At 41.5% G+C, this 21,010-nt stretch overlaps 1 protein-coding gene across 1 annotated transcript in view; it reads left to right on the forward strand.

Annotated features, from left to right (window-relative positions):
- LOC108309935 (serine/threonine-protein phosphatase 4 regulatory subunit 1-like) overlaps positions 1-21,010 on the forward strand; it is a 78,945-nt gene that overhangs the window by 50,118 nt on the left and 7,817 nt on the right. Inside the window, 12 exon segments of the mRNA XM_037741353.1 lie at positions 6,161-6,268; positions 7,362-7,427; positions 9,724-9,882; positions 10,483-10,667; positions 11,748-11,959; positions 11,961-11,989; positions 12,043-12,205; positions 14,280-14,473; positions 17,080-17,175; positions 18,033-18,218; positions 18,476-18,637; positions 19,531-19,631. Coding sequence (XP_037597281.1) covers positions 6,161-6,268; positions 7,362-7,427; positions 9,724-9,882; positions 10,483-10,667; positions 11,748-11,959; positions 11,961-11,989; positions 12,043-12,205; positions 14,280-14,473; positions 17,080-17,175; positions 18,033-18,218; positions 18,476-18,637; positions 19,531-19,631 — 1,661 coding nt within the window.

Here is a 21,010-nt window from a genome sequence, read left to right on the forward strand (position 1 = left end):
GCAGCCAGCACAGTGCCAGGCCCAGAGTCAGTACTAAATAAATGTTAGTTGTTGGATGAATGAATCGGTAAAAACTGCAAGAGCTGTATCTTGTAATTATATCTAGACAGGATAAACAGGCCACTGGAGACCAATTATAATTCCTCTTGCTTGCAGGGACACCATTAGCATTCCGAGATTATAACTCATTGTCAGAAGCCTGTTTTTCTCTCTCAACACGTTTTCACATTAAGGCTTCCTCATTTTTTGTCATCGTTTCTATTTTTAAGCTCATTTTAATTTGTACATTTATTTAAGAAGAATGTTGTAGTTATGTGCTATAAAGAATAGTTGGCTCCAAGCAACTAAGTGAAGATCGTCATTCCATACAAGTGGTTCCCAGGGCCACGGGAATATCATTTCTTGTCACTTGGTGTGCTGACAGTTAATGATTCTGGCTTTATTTTATACTGTATAGTAATAAGGTCGTGCGGGTGTGGCAGATGGAGAGGGGTGGATGGAGATACTAGGAGGGCTTTAGTTGCCTGTCACCCTGGATAAAGAAGCCTCACATCCTCATTTATTGTGGCTGTCACTTTGTGCAACTCCGCTAAGCATCACATCAGAAACACGTGTCCTCTATGTTCTGAGGACACAAACTTTTTCCTTATTTGTGTTATGGGCTAGTTTCCCCTTCGCCCTGCCCCCTTTGCTTTTCTTTCCCCTCACCTTGTGTGCAAATTCCAAATAGAGTGATGGGTGGATTACTACCCCAGGACCGTTTTTCTACTCTTAACTTGGCAGTGCTGTGTATATAGTGAGAAGAACAGGCTTCAGAGACAGGAAGTCCTTCTTACCCCCGTCCCTGCACTTCTCCATTCCTTCCTTCCTTCCATCCCTTCCTTTCTTTTCTCCCCATTTCTACCCTTCTCTCCCCTGCCTCACCCTCTTCTCTTCCTCCCTCCCTTCTCTTTTCCTTCCGTCCTTCTTTTGTTCTTTCCTCTCTTTCTTTTTACTTTCTTGGGGGAATGGAAGAGTTCTTCTAGTTTTGTTTTTGGCCACTTTTCATTTTGTTTCAATTTCAAACTTGCAAGAAAGTTGCAAGAATAGTAATATGAATTTCCATGTACCTCTCTCTGGCGTCTTTAGTAATTTATGTTTAGCTCCATTTGTTTTATCATATTTTTTTCTCCCTCTCCTCCTCCATCTCTTCCTCTCTCTCCACACACACAGACAGATGCATATTTACTGTATTTATTCCTTTCTGAGACATTTGAGACTCAGTTGGAGGCATTGTCCCTCTTTACATCTAAATACTTCATGTTTTTAATTTAATTTTTTATTGTATTAAGGACAAACAGTGGTATATATCTAAATACTTGAATGTATGTATCCTAAAAGCAAGGAAATTCTCTTATATAACCATAGTACAATGATCAAAATAGGAAAATTAACACCGATACAATGCTGATGTAGCCACAGTTCATATTGTAAACATCATCATTTGTCCAGGGTCACTTGCTGCACTGAGCTGTCATGTCCCTTTGGTTTCCATTAATCTGGAACAGTTCCTGAGTCTGTCTTTGAATTTTGTAGCACTTACATGTTCAAGAGTACTGGCCACATTTTTTTGCATAGTGTCTTCCTGTTTGGCTTTGCCTGATGTTTCCCTGTGATTGGATTAAGACTCTGTCTTTCTGGCAGAATTATCACAGCAGTGATGTATTCCAGTGTGTCATGGCAGGAGGCACAAGACTTCATCTTGTCCTAATATTGGTGATGTTAACTTTGATGACTTAATAGATAGACATAGGATCTGCCAAATTTCTCCGATGTGTTCTTTTTTCCCTCTAGAAGTAATGAGGAGAGTTACCTTGAGACTAAGTGTGCTCTTCTCTGTCAGACCCTCACCCAGTAGCGTTGCTCTCTATTGATGATTCTGGGTGGCATTCTACTGTGCTCCCTTCTCCATAATTTCCCACCATTTTGTTGAGGGTTTTCATATCGATATTCAAGAGGACAATTTTCTTTTCCTGTTATGCCTTTGTCAGGTTTTAGAATCAGAATTTTTCTGGCTTCAAAAAATGAGTTAGGAAGTATTTCTTCCTTTTCTATTTTCTGAAAGGTTTTATTTAAGATTGGAATTATTTTTTTCCTTAAACATTTGTTAGAATTCACCAGTAAAACCTCTAGTCCTAGAGTTCTCTTTGTGAGATGGTTTTTCATAATAGATTTAATTCAGATATAGTGCTATTCAGATTTCTTCATCTGTGTTACTGGGTAACATGTACATTTCAGAGAATTTATTAATTTCATGTAAGTTGTCAAATTTATTGGGTTAGAGTTGTTCACGATATTCTTTTATTATCTTTTTATTTTTATTTATTTATTTATTTATTTATTATCTTTTTAATGTCTGTAAGATCTGTAGTGTTATCCCCTTTCAGTTATGATCTTGGTAATTTGTGTTTTTTTTTTTTTTTTTTTTTTTTTTTTCAGTCTTGCCTAGGAGCTTTTCAATTTTATTTATGTTTTCAAATCAGTTCTTGGCATTCTTGGTTTTATCGTTTATTTCTTTTTCATTAATTTCTACTTTTTATTATTTCCACCCTTCTGTTTTCTTGAGCTCAGTTTGCTTGTACTTATTTTTAGCTTTTTAAAGAGGAAACAATATTTTTAAGTCTGCCTTTTCCATTTGAAGCACTTAAAGCTACACATTTAATGTTAATATCTGTGTGGCATATTAACTTTTACATCATTAAGAAATGTCTTTGACAGCAATACATATTTACAATCACCTATGATTGTAATATAACCACTCTGGCATTTTTATGCTTACTGCTTATTATAGTATATTTATTTATACTTTTTTACCCTCAACTTACATGTCTTTAAAGTGTTTCTGCTTTTGTTAGCATCTAGTTGGGTCCTGCTTTTATATCTAGTCAATAGTGTCTGCTCTTTAATTAGTGTGTTTAGCTCATTTATATTTAATGTAATTATTGATGTTTGGTTTTATTTCTGCCATTTCTGTTTGTTTTCATTTGTGTCATCTTTTTTTCTTGTTAATTCTTTTCTGTTTTCTTTTGAGCTAACAAATGTTTTTTAGCTTTGCACTTTAATTCCTCTATTGAGAATTTTCCAAAAATATATCACCTTGCAACAGTGTAGTTCATTCACTTACTTAGGTTACTGTTTCTCTATGAACCTCATCATCTCCCCTGCACATTCACAGTTCAGAGATCAGCCAAGGATTAGGGTAGGCTTTAATCACAGGTTTTGGAGCTTTCCTTTCTTTGGCTTCCTTCTTCCTTCATAGTAAAGCTGTAGCTTTAAAAAATTTGTATATGTATGATGTATTTATTTCAATAGCTTTAGGGCTGCAAGTGGTTTTTGGCAATGTGGATGAATTGTATATTGGTGAAGTCTAGGATATTAGTGTACACATCACCTGAGTAGTGTACACTGAACACCAATAGGTAGTTTTTCATCTATCACCCCACTCCAACCCTCTCCCCTTCTGAGTCTTCAGTGTCCATTATATGACTGTGTTTGCCTTTGCATACCCATAGCTTACCTTCCACTTATAAGTGAGACTATGGGGCATTTGATTTTCAATTCCTGAGTTACTTTTCTGAGAATAATGGCCTGCAGTATCATCCAAGTTACTGCAAAAGACATTATTTTGTTCCTTTTTATGGCTGAGTAGTATTCCATGGAATATATATACCATATAAAAATATATGTATATATATTTTTTCTTTATTTTGAGATAGCATCTTGCTCTGTTGCCCAGGCTGGAGTGTAGTGGTGCAGTTTTGGTTCACTGCGGCCTCGACCTCCTGGGATCAAGTGATCCTTCCACCTCAGCCTCCCAGGTAGCTTGCTGGGACTTCAGGCATGTACCACTACACCTAGCTAGTTTTGTTTACTTTTTGTAGAGACACATCTCACTGTGTTGCCCAGACTACCACATTTTCTTTGTCTTTTCATCAGTTGATGGGCACTTAGGTTGATTCCATATCTTTGCAATTGTGAATTGTGTTATAATAAACATATCCATCCATACAGGTGTCTTTTTGATATAATGATTTCTTTTCCTTTGGGTAGATACCCAGTAGTGGGATTGCTGGATCAAATGGTAGACCTACTTTTAGTTCTTTGAGAAATCTCCATAATGTTTCTCATAGAAATTGTACTAATTTACATTCCCACCAGTAGTATGTAAGCATTCCCTTTTCACCACATTCATGCCAACATCTATTGTTTTTTGACTTTTTAATAATGACCATTCTGGCTAGGGTAACATGATATATCATTGTGGTTTTAGCTTGCATTTGTCTGATAATTAGTGATGTTGAATTTTTTTTTTATATGCTTCTTGGCCATTTGTATATCTTCTTTTGAGAAATGTCTATTCATGTCATTGACCCACTTTTTAGTGTAATTATTTGTTTTTTTTTCCCTTCTGATTTGTTTGAGTTCCTTATAGATTCTGGATATCAGTTCTTTGTTGGATGCATACTTTGCAAATATTTTCTCCCATTCTGTGGGTTGTCTGTTTACTCTGATGATTATTTCTTTTGCTGTGCGGAAGCTTTTTAGTTTCAGTAGGTCCCATTTATTTATATTTGTTTTTGTTGCATTTGCTTTTCGGGTCTTAGTCATAAATTCTTTGTCTACACTAGTATCCAGAAGAGTTTTTCTTAGATTTTGTTCTAAAATTGTTTATGGTTTCAGGTCTTAGATTAAAAATCTTGAGTTGATTTTTGTATAAAGTGAGAGATAAGGATCCAGTTCATTCTTCTCCATGTAGCTAGCCAGTTTTCCTAGCACCATTTATTGAATAGGGTATCCTTTCCCCAGTATATGTTTTTGTAGGCATCGTCAAAGATCAGTTGTTTTTAAGTATTTGGCTTTATTTCTAGATTCTCCATCCCATTGCATTGTTCTGCTTTGATATATTACCATGCTGTTTTAGTTACTATAGCCTTGTACTGTAATTTGAAGTTGGGTACTGTGATGCCTCCAGATTTGTTCTCTTAGCTTAGTATTGCTTTGGCTATTCTGACTCTTTTGGTTCCATATGAATTTTAGGATTTTTTTTTCTAATTCTATGAAGAACGAATTGGTATTTCAATAAGAATTGTGTTAAAGTTGTAGATTACTTTGGGCAATGTGGTCATTTTTATGATACTGATTCTCTAATCCATGAACATGGGATGTATTTACGTTTGTTTGTGTCATCTGTGATTTCTTTGAGCAGTGTTTTGTAATTCTCTTTGTAGAGATCTTTTACCGCCTTAAGTATTTTATTTTTTTTTTTTGTAGCTATTGAGTTTTTGATTTGATTCTCGCCTTGCTCATTGTTGGTATAAAGCAGTGCTACTGATTTGTGTACATTGGTTTTGTGACCCAAGACTTCACTGAACTCACTTATCAAACCTAGGAGTCTTTTGGAGGAGTCATTAGGGTTTTCTAGGTATGAGATCATATTGTCAGCAAACTGAGATAGTTTGACTTCCTTTTTTCTGGTTGGGATGCCATCTTTTCTTTCTCTTGCCTGATGGCTGTGGTTAGGACTTCTACCTGTAGCTTTTGCTTGACGTCCAGCTACCCTTCATAGCCATGTAGAATGGGAAGTACTCTCAGACAAAAAGCAGCACAAATGCAAAATTTAATCAATTTCTTTTTCTTGTAAGGGTCTGTTCTTTAGTTTCTCCAGAATTTGATCATTTTCCAGTGCTTGCCATGTCCTGCTGGCACTGGATGGCGCACCTCCCCACTGGTTGTGTTTAGTCATGTTGTTTACCCTCTTGCAGCATTTCCTCTGGGAACATGAGGATAAATAGCACCCATGTCATAGGATTCTTGGGAAGATAAAACGAGTCAGTGCACATAAAGTTGGCATGTTTGTGTATTGGGCACAAGGTGGGGACCTGGCAGATGGTCACTCTTGAGCGTCAGACAAATCCTTATCCAAGTCAAACTGTAGCAATGTTGGGCCTGCTGTTGATCTTATAACCTGACGAAACTCAAAAGTAGGTGTTTTTTATTTTTCCTTCTTAGGTATTTTGGGAATATTTTGAATACCGGCTTTTGGAATCTATCCTTAGTGCTACGTGTGACTTACATGTTTTGGTATTTTAAATGATTTGAATTTTTCTTTTGTTATTTATAGATAATCTGCAAAATGGCTTCCATGCTGAGTAAGAGTACAGTTGAACGCCTGCTACTTCCTCGATTCTGTGAACTGTGTGGTGACGGGAAGCTCTTTCAAGTTCGGAAGGTAGGAATGTAAGAATTCCAAAACTCCTAAAGTTAAAAAATTCAAACTTGATTTCTCTGAAGTTTTTGGACTTCTTCAGTAGACACAGTCTGAGGGAGAAGTGTGGTCAATGTGAACTGTGTAAGGAAAATAGCTGAGCAGTGTCGTCGGGTTTTACTGCAATTATGAGGTGCATGGAGATCAGGAGATAGGCGTCTGTGTGAGTAAACCTGCTGCTCCCAGGCACAGGGTGAGAGTTAGGGGATCTTGCTGGATAAGGTTAGATGCCCAGGCCTGCAGGGTCTTTGATTATCTGTCGTGATTTGATCCAGAACCCTCTTATCTTTACTGTACCTTCCAACCCCAAATTCCCTTTTAGTCACTTTTCACTTGGTTGTCAAATTCTTCCTTTTTTTTTGAGACGGAGTTTCGCTCTTGTTACCCAGGCTGGAGCGCGATCTCGGCTCACCGCAACCTCCGCCTCCTGGGTTCAGGCAATTCTCCTGCCCCAGCCTCCTGAGTAGCTGGGATTACAGGCACGCACCACCATGCCCAGCTGATTTTTTGTATTTTTAGTAGAGACGGGGTTTCACCATGTTGACCAGGATGGTCTCGAGCTCTTGACCTCGTGATCCACCCGCCTCGGCCTCCCAAAGTGCTGGGATTACAGGCGTGAGCCACCGCGCCCGGCCCAAATTCTTCCTTTTGAAGTCTGTTACCACCCCTCCCTAAACAGCCTCCTCCTCCACCTTTCGTGTAACTGGCCATCACCCCTCCGGTCTCTGTTGCTGATACACAGGCAAGACAACAGGTCTCCTTTACCATGCAGAGAATGTAAAAGGCCTCTTTTGCCTTATTGCTAACCAAATGCATTATGTATCAAGATAAATTAGGAGCCAGAAAATCCTAGAATTTGGCACCTTATTGTAAATCTGTTTTTGATGCTGTGGAGGCACTTAGCATGGTGCTGTGTGGGCGATGGGCTTGGTAAGGGCTTGTTAGCTGCCTGACTGGAGGGATAATTGCTCTCAAGTTTCCTGCTTGTTAGGTTTTTACAATTTGTTAAGACAAAAAGAAAGATGAGAATAATGGATATGCCTTTTGCCCTTTTAAGGTTTGCGCTGCAAATTTTGGTGATATTTGTCGTGCTGTTGGACAAGAAGCCACTGAGAAATTTTTGGTACGTGACATTTTGGCCAAATATAATTATTGATTTGCTTCTTAATGCACTTTCAAAATTGCTTAAGTTTTATACTTATGAGTCTGTTACTATGGAACGGCAGCTTAATTTTGCATTTGTTAATTTCAGATTTCTTGACTTCTAAAGCTAACATTTTCCTAAGCATTAGGTAGCTGGTCTGTGGCATGGTCTGGAAGCAACCACCGTCTTCTTTCCTGTGGGCTTCTTTCCTGTCACCTCCTTAGAGGTCATTTTTCCCTGGTTTCTTCTCACTGTGCAGGCTGCTCTCTCTGTTCTCTCTCTGCTGCTCTTTCTAGAAGACTACTTTGCCACTTCACAACTGGGCCTCAAAACTGTTGGGATTTTTTTCTTGGTTTACAGGTTAAAATCTAGAGCCTTCTGGGCCTTCCAGGTAACTCTGTAGGTGCCTTTTCTGCCTCGCCTCCAGTCCTCTTTCTCAATTGTGAACACTCCCCTGGCCTTGGGGGTGGGGTCTCACCTCTGGCCATATATCTGAAGCCCGGGGAAGGCCCAGGCCTCTGCATTTTTGATAAAGTCCAATACGATTCTGATGCACAGCAGGGGAGAGATCCACTTCCCAGGCAGCCAGGTGTCTTCAGCATCCTTGAGGCTTCCTGCTCTTTCATACGTCTGGGCCTCTGCTCACTAAGAACATCTTCCCTACCTGATGGCACCTTCCTCACACTTCCGACCCAGCTTGAATTGCCTCTGTGAAGTTCTTTCCTTGTCTAGGCTCACCTCCCTGCAGTGCCAGAGAGTCAGCTTTTCCCTTCTCAGTATCCTAGTAGCATTTGTTCAGAGGAGCTGATAATACTTTTGTGATGAGGAGCTTCTTAAGGACAGGGACCTCATTGTGTTCATCCTTGTTTCCTCCGTGCCTACTCTGTCAGTACCTGGCACCTAGGGAACCGTGCTCAGTAAGCATTTGCCTCTTTTATTTGACAGAATATACTTATCGTATGGGTGAGATTTTGACCTCAAAAAGTTTAATCTTTAAATTGATTTTTAAATTTAACTTCAGAAGCTCATTTTATTTTATTCTAAGCATAAGCCATGCCAACGCAGTTCTAACCCAAGAAAATTTTTAATGGGCTGTTGCTTTGAATATACAGTGAATGTTAACTTCTACTTAATATATCTGAATGAAGAATGGCAGTGAGTAATATGCTAATCATTCGTAGGTAGGTATTGCCATGATTATATCAAACTCCCATTTGCGAAGCACTGTAGGCTAATTATTTTACATTAGGATATTAAAGACAAAGTCTTTTTAAAGGATAAATTTTAAAGGGGATGTAATCATGACCTTTATAGAGATATGACATGATCATGTTTCAAAGATTTTATTTAAGTCATTTATTAATGAGGAAAACCAGTAAGATATTACAGCCAGTTTCATGGAGAACTCAAAGGACTACACATTTATAGTCAGACCAAGGAATACTGAAGTGAACTTACAAATGAATTCAACATTGGTCAGTATCCAGGTTGATAATTGATTGCATTTCACTGGACACAATTTGCATTTCTGTTGGCAGGAATTATTTGCATTACTATCAGGTTTTATCAACTTCTATCACTTCAGAGTTGTAAAAGAGCCTAGTCAGAGACAGTGATACCTGAATGGGTGAGCTAGTTGGAACATCCAGTGTTTCAGAGTCTTTCACAATCTTCTTTACAATTTTCATAACAAATACCAATCATTCTTCCCTTTCTGGGGTTTTCTCTATTGTCTGTTAAAGGTAACCCCAAGTCAGTTACTAAAATTAGGAGGTAAAGGAAATGTTTATTTCTTCCACTTTTCATCATTTCTGTTTGTTTCAGAGGATCCTTTTAGACCAGTATATAGTTCCCTTTTCTTTCTCATTAATTTCTGGATATGCCTTCATGACTTCATTAAAACAGGTTCCAGCACTTTGGGAGGCGGAGGCAGGCAGATCACTTGAGGCCAAGAGTTCGAGACCAGCCTGGCCAACGTGGCGAAATCCCATCTCTACCAAATGTACAAAAAAATTAGCCGGGTGTGGTGGCACGTGCCTGTAATCCCAGCTACTTGGGAGGCTGAGGCAGGAGAATTGCTTGAACCTGGGAGGCCGAGGTTGCAGTGAGCCGAGGTCACGCCACTGCACTCCAACCCGGGCGACAGAGCAAGATTCTGTCTCACAAAAATAAATAAATAAATAAGTAAAATAAAAAAAAAAAAAATTTACAAAACAGGTTCTGCCCTTCCTCAGGACCTCCAATTGGAGTAGCACCGTTTTGCTTGTTTTGGCAGATCCCAAAGTTCTTTGAGCTCTGCTCAGATGCTGTGTGGGGCATGCGGAAAGCCTGCGCGGAATGCTTCACGGCTGTGTCGCACAGCTCCTCCCCTGAGGTCCGCAGAACCCAGCTCTCCCCGCTCTTCATCAGACTTGTCAGCGACCCTTGCCGATGGGTGAGTGCCTGCAGCACTGTCCAGACACTGGCATCTGTTGACCAACTGTCCACCTCCGTCTGGCTTCCAGGCTGGGATTCACTTCTGCACTCGTAACTTTGTATTTTGTCCCTTCAGTTAACAGATTGGTATAATCAGATTTAGACCTTGTGAGGTGAAGGGAAACTAAAATCTCAAAAGCTTTGGGGTGAATTAACATGATGATGTACACCATAATATAGTGAATGAATGTCATGAAAATCTTAATTGAGAAAGAGAAAACTGTGTAACTGAACTGTTACGTTTTCTGTTGCTATCATAAACACGTCTGTAATGATTAATAAGGTCTGTTCAAATACTTTATGTATTATTCATATAAAATTAATATTCTGGAAGAATGAAAGCAGTATAATGGGGCTAAATTTTTCCTTACTTTCTGTTGAATAATAGTTTATTTGGAATTTAGGGAGTGATTTAGACAGCAGTAAATCTCCATAGATGTATTGTGGTAGAGAGTAGCTTGTGTGGTGTTCAGCCATCTGTTTCAGCCTGGGATCAGGCCTGGCCACCACTGCTGGCTGATGCTGTGTTCGTTCACCGTGCTGTTCTCTCTGGTTCCAGGTGCGCCAGGCTGCCTTCCAGTCCCTCGGCCCCTTCATTTCCACCTTTGCAAACCCCTCCAGGGCTGGCCTTTATCTTGGAGAGGATGGTACCCTGAGCATCTGGCCACTCACCCAGGATGTGGACTCTGGTTTTGCCTCTGGCTCACCCACTCCCAGAAGTGGTGGTAACACTTCCTCTGCCAGGTATGCTGTGGCTAGGTGACCACTGGGGCCCTCAGTGTACCTTAAGCACCCACCTAAAATTTCAGCAATTATCTATCTTGTCTTGAGTTTTAGTAAAAGTGACCTTCTGGGCAAGATGGAATATTAGGGCTTTAATTATGTAAAGAAGCAAAAAGTAATTGCAATAATGATTTTGAAACATGACTACTGGGTTATAAATAATGAAGCTTCTGTGTCTCCTAAATTTAGATAAAATATTCATTGAGATTAGTGATTAACCTGTAAAGAAAATTTTCTTTTACTTTTTAATTAATGAAGTTCTCTGGGCAATTTACATAGGGAAAAATGTGAAGCCTCCCAAATGTACTTTTTTGGATAGATGGGTTACATGTACATAAAGGTGACACTCCTGACCAACATTGGTAGACCCTCCAGTGTTTGTCTAGTATCGCTCTTGACCTGGGCTTTTCTTGTCTTTCCTTTGAGGCTGATGGGTATACACTAACCATCCTATTTGAGGTCATTTGTAAACACCTCTCCATTGTTGCTAGTATGCAGGAGTATAAGAGTGGGTAACTGATGCCTCACAGAATACAGATCCTTCCAAGGCTGGCCCATTCTCCCCCCATCCCTCTTCCATCAGAGTTCATTGAGCTCCTGCTGTATGGCAGGCCATGGGCAGTGTCTTCCTCAAGACCTCAAAGTGGTTAACAAATAGCCAGCTCTTATCCATTTCAGCGCCTTTAATTTTCTAATGCCTGCCCCCTGGTGGAGGTACTCACCAGCAGGAAATGGATGAAATCTGCCAAAGGTGCTTCAGCAGAAGTTGGGGCTGCTTCAGCCCTGGGATGAAAGTGGAGGCACTGGCTGAACTTTCAGGTGGTGTTTGCAGTGCCCTTCATACTCCCAGCAGGGCAGTGGGGGTTGACTAAACCTCCTGTCCTCGTGAGATTTTAGTCTGCTGACATCAGGAGACACGAAGAGGGGCAAGTGGTCAGCCAGGAGATGGAGGGCTAGGTGAGGACGTGGATCTCATGTGTTTCCCTATGACTTTCAGTGTATTACACAGTGCTAAAAGCTTGCTTCTCTCGGTTTAACTAGTTCAACAAAGCCTGTGCAGATGGAGCCAGAGCTACCTGAGGAAGGTACCTCAGCGAAAACCAGTAACTTCTCTCCTATCAGTAGCTCTGATGGCCTAACGGAAAACCCCGTGGAAAGCTCAGTGTTGGCTGGGGCTGAGTTGACCAGGCTTTCCACAGAGGCCAGTGCCTTCTCAAAGCTTTCTGATATCAATGACCTCCCCATCAGCAGCCACCCTGGATCAGATTCCTGGGCCTGCCCAGGGAATGCTGAGGATTTGTTCAATGATTTTCTTTATTGGCGAACTCCTCTCCCTGACATAAGCAAGGACTTAGAGCTGTTTCTGAGTGAGGCTGGGCCTCAAGAGGATGACTGCAGCAGACCCAAGACTGTGCACAACAGCTGTGTGGCCCAGAGTGAGATCCAGAAAGTCCTTGAGAGTTTGCAGGAGCATATGCTGAATGATCCAGATGTTCAAGGTAAATGTTGTTGATTGTTGCTGAAGAGAAGATGGGATGTTTCTGTGCTGTGTGTTGCATTTTGCCATTTCCTTCTTCTGCTGCCCTGTGTGCTGATGCATGTGCATGTGCATCTATGTTCATTTATACTGTGCGTGCATTGAGGGGAGAGACTTGGTTAGTCTCAGCACAGCTCGAAACGTCAGCAATACCTCTGTGCAGATACCTATGCAAGGATTTTGCTTCCTAATTTTGCAGGTGGACGTGCACACAGTCTGCAGTCAGTTCTAATAGAAAAGTGGATAGTTCGTGGGCATCTCTGTAGCAGGAGAAATTTTATTAGCTCCTTGGACACACTGTTACATCATCTCCCACATAGGATGCCCTTTCTAGTTATGAACAACCAAGGATGGCGCTCCTTTTGGAGCCTATTAACGCAGTCCTTAGCTAAACTTTAGGGTTCGTGTCTTTGTACAGGAAAGAAAAGTACAACTACTTCTTTGGGGTATTTTTCATTTGATGACTAGTGCTTCCACTGAGCATCTGATCGGGGAGCCAGACCTTGCAATCCGTATCCATTATCGGGAGTCTTCTTTCTCTGAACAGTGCTATATTTGTATTCTTCCTTGAGTTGGAGAAATTGGAAAAAAAACAACACTTGCTGCTGTTGCTGGGCAAAGATTTGTGAAGCTTTCGGGAAGGGAAATGTGAAAATTCCGTTAGCCCTGTGATTATTCTTTGTCCTTAAATTTATGAAGGAAATTAAATCAGTGTTTACTGAAGGAATGGGCACACGTAACATACCACTTCTAATAGCCATAAACAAAGGTCTGTTTTTGGAAAACAGTACTGAAGCTGCCTTAATCCCCAGTGCTAAGACCTGGGTTGGGGGCTGGGCAGTGATGACTGGCCCCTGAGGCCTTTGTGAGCTGGTTAAGGGGATTGTGTAGGCGGCCACCTGGTAGGACATGGCGAGGGCTGGGGATGGAGGGGATGCGATGTGCAGAGGAAATGTCTGGGAGAGACCCTCATGTAGCTGGTGACATTTGGCCTGGGCTTTAGAGATTGACTGAGAGCCCACCATTCAGAGAAGTCAGGGGATGAGTTTCAGACGGTTCTTTCAGTTCCCTGAACTCAGTATTTGTAAAATCTTGAATGTATGTGCATACTTAATTTCTTTGTAAGAAAAGGCCTGTAGCTTTCTTCAGAGCTCAGAGGGATCCATGATCCCAGAAGATTCAGAAATAAGTGATGCATTTTATTTGTGAAGTGGCTATGGCAGGCAGGAGATGTCACTCAGGCCATTGGGAAGGGCCTGGTGTGTGGCACTGGCGAGGTGGGACCTGTCCTGGGCACAGCGCAGAGCCAGCTACAAGCTCTCACTGTTTTGATGAATCTTGGAGTCCACCAAATTGAACTATTAGAAGCTGGATGCAGGAAGTAATGTGTGTGTGTGTGTGTATGTGTGTGTGTGTGTGTGTGTGTGTGTCTTTTGGGAGGTTGGGGACATTAAAACATCCAGTTTATTTTTACGAAAGGTATGTGAAATATGTTATCTTTATTGTTCAGAGAATCTCAAACAGTCATACTCTGGACAGAAAGAATGGGCAGCCTTTGGGGCTGAGTGAGAACATTACTCATCTGTGTGTAAATGGATGTCTTCATGCATGTGTGTGTGTATATGTGAGAAAGTAGCCGTCCTGCTTTATAAATCGGGGAGCAGGATACCCTTCACTGAGTGGGTGGACCTCCCAGTCATCCTTGTTTAGTGACATCATGCTTTCTTTCTGTGAAACATGGTGGAGTCAAACTTGGAGTTTTCCTAAGTGAGACTTTTCAAGTTCAGGTTTGATGTTCTGTACATGGCTGGCATTTAGTTGAGATAGTTATTATTAACGGCCGGAAATATCACCACCTTGCTGAGAGCTTGTCTTGAGGCTCCAGAGCGCCGTCGCTCCAGAACAGATCTGTGTCAGCGTAGCGTACCCATACCGTGTAGCTTAGTGCAGATTATGTTGTTTTCAAGACTTCTCTGAAGTAAATTCCCACAAACCAAATAAAGTTGTTAAAATTCTTGAAATTTCTCTTCCTACAGCTCAGGTTCAGGTATTATCCGCTGCACTGAAAGCTGCACAGCTTGATTCCGTGAATGAACCCGAGAGCAAGCCGACAGCAGGTCTAAATGAAGTGTCCATTTCAGATTCCAGCTCTGCCTCTGACAATCAGATCACTCTGTCGGCTTCATCATCTCACAATGAGCTCTCCGTGGCCAGGATATTACAAAGCACAGTAAGTGTTTGCCCTATCCCTCAGCCACCAACGATGTGACAGAAATCACAAAGCTGCATTTTCTTTTATTAATATATCCCAGCAGAGATGATAAATGGCAAATTTCACTTTATTCTTAAGGTCATGTTTTGGATAACTAGACAACCAATCAATCAGGTGATTGATAGTGCTGATGTGCTCCCACGAAAATGGGGTGGGCACCAGAAAGTACCTTCCCTCTTCTCCAGAGATGACAAGAACTTGTTCTTTGGGGAGATTAACCACGTAAATGCTCTGTGTCACTGCTAACATACAATGACATGTTTTAATAATAGTGGAGAGTGAATTCAGGCAGTTCCTGGAATTTCAAGGTGATGAGGCCTCCGAGAGTGGCCGTCACACCAGCCCCGTTTGCTAGGAGCTCTGGCATACGTGGGTGCTCCAGTGCTGGTCCTGGCACACTGTTTCTCAGAGGAGAGATTTTGAAAAAACACCAGTGACCCCCCTTTCTCCTGTGGGTGGAACCAGCTCCTTGTGAGACCAGGGCCCCAAAGCTGGAGTGAGGAGGGGCCCACGGTTTATTTATTTCAGGTTTCTCCAGAAGTTTGGGGGAGCCCTCTTGTAGCTGGAGGCTCCTGAGCCATTCTAGTTTCTACTAAGCTTCCACTTGGACCAGTTTAAGTTGGGGTCTTCCACAGTTAGGATTCAGAATAGAGGATTAAAATGAGGGAGGGGGCTGTCGCCATAAAGTCATTGGGATAGCACCCTGCCCTTATCATGTGCTATGATGAATAATCTCTTCAAATTCATGGTCTCCAGGGCCCCAATACCAATTGTTTCTCTATTCATACAGTTTATAATTTGATTTCAGTGATTTAACTTATTACCTCCTTCACCCCTTAGGCCTGCTCTAGTAAAGCAAAATAAAGCGTTTTAAAACTCAAACATAAAATGTGTAAGAGTTGGTTAAGATTATCTGTGATTAGTAAGAAATGAGATGATATCCTCTCCTGCTGGTTTGTTGCTAAAACATTAGTAAGAAAGCTCATTGTTGTCAACCTCGTTACCTAGAGTGCAAAAATGCAAGTGTTAAGTAGAAGGGCGTGACCACGTTTACCTTGGTGGGGATGTGATACTGACTTCTTTATCACAGACAGAGGTAAAAAGAAAAAAAGAGAGAGAACAGATTCCTCCCTGTTGGGTCTGGTTGAGTCTTTTGAGTTGAGGCTTTGAAAGGGTTTGTGTCATGGGGCCTTTGTTTTATGGTGTGGGAGGGCAGAGCCCTTGAATTTGCAGCTTGACTCCAGGGTCTTAGTGGGATTACTTAGGATGCTTCCTGTTGCAAAAGAAGGCAAAGAAACAAAAAACTTCAAGAACCATGAGGAAGATACTCACTTGCACAAGACAACAGGGAGAAACGCTGTGGTTGGGAGGCTTCTGGGCTGGGGGACTCCACACCCTTGGTGTCCCTCTGGGGCTTTTTTGGGGAAATGAACTCACAATACGTTTTAGGGGTGCCATGACTTGTGGTGCTTTGCTTAAGCCTTGATTTGGCTCCTGGAGTAAGTGCTGCACGTATGATTGCACTGAAGACTTTGGAATAAAATTAATTTCTAAAGGGATAATAGTGATTCCAATGACACATCTTGTTACTATATGTGAATTTATTAACTTGGAGAAATTGAGGTCTTAGGCTATGATACCAAAATATTTGTTTTATCATGTCCTCTGTTAAAATAAACAGTACACATTGGTGAAAACCTTGGGAATTGAAGGTTCTGGTGGTGTGCCTCAGAGCAAACGACGCATTTATTGGTGTATTAATCGACTTTTCTGGATCATATATTGAGCTGATTTGTCAGAATCCATTAAGCTGGTAGACAGTATGACATTTCAAGGAAATCCATGTATGGTTGAAGGAGAAGGTCAGGTCCATCCCAGTTAGTGTTAATCAATGATCAGAGACCAGTATGTCACCATTGAATGTTCTTGTTCATTTTAATTGTTAACCTAATGTAAAGGTTCATTAGCAAACATTAGGAGTGTTTGTACATGTGAAAAATCTAGGACCATTTTCTGAGTAAATACTCCTGTATCAGCCACATCTGTTCTGTCACTTTCATTGGGTTCCCCAGCCCCCATCCTCTCTCAGAGGCCGACCATTGCTGCAATCCCTGATTCCCAAAAATGCTGGAGGTGCTGGCTCTACCATTTCTTGCAGACCTCACCCTTCCTTCCTTAAACATGTGAATATTACTTAAAGGTGTTGGTTGGCCATACCAGGGAGTCGCTAGGCATAAGGAATAGTGGATGCAAACTCACAGGGTTGCTCCTCACTGCTTTCACTTTGGCCTTTGTCTTTCTGTAAGGACCTGCAGCAGTCTTGAAATTAAAATGTATTAAATCAATTTTCCTTAATACTTGCAAGAACTGATTTATATAATATCTTATGTAACTGTGCAAATGTAGTTTTTAACATCTGAAAAGATACCATTGACTTCAAGGAAAGCTCTTGCCTTGGCTTACAGAAGTAATTTCTGGCATTGAAAAAGGACTCTGAAGGGGAAGTGACAGGACAGCTGATTCCTTTGGAGCAAATTGGTTAACATGTCCAATCACCTCTGCAGGATGCAGGTGAACACAGAAATGGAACCAGTGACCATCTGGAGATGGACCAGAGGCAGGATCCCACCCCACTTGAAGAGAATAAATCAAAATTACAGGTTTGTTTCTTGGGGGGGGAAAAAAAAAAGCAACTGAAACTGTATATTTTCTGAAACTTAACTTTAAGAATGGCTGTTGGAACCAAATATTTTTTCTTCCATCAATGTTGATTACATATTTTAGCTCATATTTCATTTTGCTTATATTTTCTTTCTAACTTAAAAAAATTAATTGTACTGGTCTTCTGAACAACCTATAATAGTGTTTTTAATAAAATAAACTAATATGAGAAAAAATAGGACATCTAACAATGATAATCAGTATCTGTTTATTGAAGCTGTTGTTTTTTTTGTTTGAAAAGTTTTTGGCAGCTTCTTTTCTTGGACTGTTTGATTGAGTTCTGTCTTGTGGGTTGGCTTCTTGTGCTACTGTAAGTTTCCTTGAATGTTTGAAATCACTGGGACCCATTGCTGTCACTGAGATAAACATAAATGGGGGGATGTCACATGGTGGCCGTATTCCATCAGTTGGTAAAACATGGGCATGATTATCAGAGTATAAGGTCTCAGGTGCTAGGTTCTCAGGGCAGTTGTAAGAAAAGAGAAGCAAGGCTCCATTCTCAAAAGCTGGCTGTACCAGCCTAAGCAGACGTTGCTGTCTAGACTGTTCTCCATGATATCAAATATTGTGCCAATCTGAAAAAGATGAGTTCTGGGTGTTGCTTTCACTTCAATCAAAATTGAAAACCCACTGCCTGGAGAAAACTCTGGCAATCCGAAGCCCTTTGGCTTTAGGAAGGCCTCCTGTTCCTCTCACATTTCTGCTTTATTGTTTCCACCTCTCAATTCCAAACTCCTTGTTTTTCATGAGTATTTTTCTGCACGCATGATGGCCTCCTTTCCCTGTCATTTCGCAGGATATAATACCTCAGCCGCTGCTAGATCAGTATGTGTCCATGACTGACCCAGCTCGAGCCCAGACTGTCGATACTGACATCGCCACACACTGTGCCTACAGCCTCCCAGGGGTGGCGCTGACCCTGGGCAGGCAGAATTGGCATTGCCTGAAAGATACATATGAAACACTGGCTTCTGATGTACAGGTAAAGCCTTTTCAGAGGCACGTACAGAAGGAGGTGGGTCACCTCATTAGGGAGAAGAGGGAAGCTGCAGCCAGGCTCATTGACGTGAATTTTATGTGGATACTAAATTGGCATATTTACTGGTCTGTGATGAAATAAAGCTTTAAGTGGCTAACACCTGGTAGTATTCATTTTGCTCCAAAAATGCCACATAAGATGTGGAAGAGGTTGAATTGCACTGGCTTGTCGTGATTCGTGTGTCTGCTGTGCACCCCTAGTGGAAGGTGCGGCGAACCCTAGCCTTCTCCATTCACGAGCTGGCTGTGATTCTTGGGGATCAGTTAACAGCAGCTGACCTGGTGCCCATCTTCAATGGATTTTTAAAGGATCTGGATGAAGTGCGCATAGGAGTTCTTAAACACCTGTATGATTTTCTAAAGGTAGGAAGCAGGGTTAAAAGCAAAAAACAAGCCTCCCCTTTCCCAAGCAGATGTGGGAAGCCCTGGATGTGTATTGTGTCAGTGAAAAAAACAATGTGGTTGTTTAGCTTTTTCTTTAGCTGAAATGTACCACCCAGAATCTGAAAGTGGGTGTTCTTTCAGTGATGGGTAAATATTTTTAATTTTTTTCTCCTAATTTTCCTGTCCTTGTGGAAGATGGTAGACACATAGCCTGGCATACTCTTTGCAAAAGAAGAAACCAAGACCCCTGGGTAGTGACCTGACTTGCTCAGAAGTCACCCAGGGGAAGAGCCTGGGCTGAAGTCCAACTCTGTTCTTCACGAAGCACCTTTTCTGCAAGTTGCTGCTCCTTCCCTTCTGGCTCCCCCCCATCCCCCTGCAAAGGAATGATGAGTTTAAAAATGACCTAGAGAAACTAATTACTCTCATCCACACGACCAAGAGCTGCCCTTAGCAGACTGGTGTGTGCTGCTGGGCCGAGGTTCTCCCCCCCGGGGCACAGCAGCAGCCTCGCTCCCTGGAAGCGGCACCAGCAGGCTGTCTTCCCAACACACACAGACTGGGTTTTTGTTTGTTTGTTTTGGTTTTTAGGAAATTACAAAAGCAGGAAAACCTCAGGGGCATTCAGAAATACATAATAAGCACATGTCCTAGCCAGGGGAAAAGGTTGGAGGCGCTCAGGGATGCATTTGATGTCAGTGCACTGCAATGTTCATTCACAGCCACGCTGGGTAATAGACTACGAGGTGCAGGGGAGATGCAAAAGTTCTTGCCAGTGACAAATGTCTAATCGAAGCAGAATAAAGGCAGGCATTTGGGGTCATTTTGAAGGATTATACATGTTTGTTTATGTATACATTTTTAAAAAATAGTTGCTTCATGAAGACAAGAGGAGAGACTATCTTTACCAGCTTCAAGAATTTGTAGTGACTGATAACAGCAGGAATTGGAGGTTTCGATATGAACTGGCAGAGTAAGTAAAAACATATTTGGGGATATGAGAAAGTAAACTAGATGGAATAAATCTTAATTTTCTTACCATATAATTGATTTCTAAAGCAGCAGTAATAGTGTTCTTTTAGATAAAGAGATTATGTTTTTATTAAGGTATAAACAGAATTCCAAAAACCCTAAGTTACAAATACCACAGTCTCCGGGGAGACATTCATTTTCAGATGAAGACAGGGCTCGAGTCACTTTGGAATTAGAGTGTTCTGCTGTTCTAGAAGGCAATTTACTTGAACCAAATAAAAGATGAATCACCCACTCTTCAATATTGTTCTATTAATCGGAGCAGTTTTTGCCAGCTTTCCTGAACATTCTGAGCGTGGTCCTCTCCGTAGGGTGCAGCCTGCCTGATGCCCTTCAGCTGCCGTGGGAGACAGGAAGGGTCTAACCCAGATGAGATGATTACGAAATAAAAAGGTCCCCCAAGGTGCCTGCCAGCTGCACATTATTTCGTTCGTGAAGGAGTTATTTAATTCTGTCTTGTGCCGGCAAAAGGAATGTTCCAGGCATTAGTGATGATGAAGGGGTGGAAGCATCAGTTTAAGTAACTCCCCTTCCTAAGGTATATAATGTGCCTTTCATGGTGTGGAGGGAATTTGGGACTTAGTTTTCACCTTAATTGAGAATTCATTTCGGTGTCTATAGTTTTCCTTTTTCTCATCTACAACTAGAAATCTCTCAAATAATTGTCTTCCCCAGAGAAATTCATCAGGCTTTTGCAGCTATTCAGCATATGATTTGGCTGATGCCAGGGGCAAACCGAAAGCCTTTCTCTTTGCTGTGGTCTTTAATCATTCTGCTTAATTTGAGAGATAGAGGATGCAATCATTGTGCTGTGTTCCCAGAGTCCTGTTCTGAGTCGAGAAAAACAGGCCCATGTTTTCCATGAAAGCAGTGCGACCTCTAGCGGCGGTGCGCGGGAAGTGGCCGCGCTCGGTGCCGGGCGAGGCTGCTCCGGAAGGCAGCACGGCGCCAGCTCTGGACCGCGTTATCTCCCCCCGCGCGCCCTATCTCCCATCTCCCGGCTTATTGAAGCCACGGCGACTGTTATGAATTCTGTGCTCCCGTGCCCATGATATTGGTATCTTTTTTTTTTTTTTTTTTTTTTTTTTTTTTTTTAAACATTTTTTTTTGATATGAAAGTATTTACCAACACTCCTGGCTTCTGGTTCTAACTCTCTCCTCATCTCTTTTTCATTTCCTTTCGTTGCCTGGGTGAAAATAATGCCATTTATTTTCATGCCCTCCTCCCCATCCCCATTAAGAAAGTAGTGAAAGCTTTGGTAGTGGGTTTTTGCAGCCAGCTGTCTCCTGCATGCTTTTGTCTTTTGGAGTAAGGAGCAC

This window comes from Cebus imitator, unplaced genomic scaffold (assembly GCF_001604975.1).
Source record: "Cebus imitator isolate Cc_AM_T3 unplaced genomic scaffold, Cebus_imitator-1.0 Scaffold99, whole genome shotgun sequence".
Classification (NCBI taxonomy): domain Eukaryota; kingdom Metazoa; phylum Chordata; class Mammalia; order Primates; family Cebidae; genus Cebus; species Cebus imitator.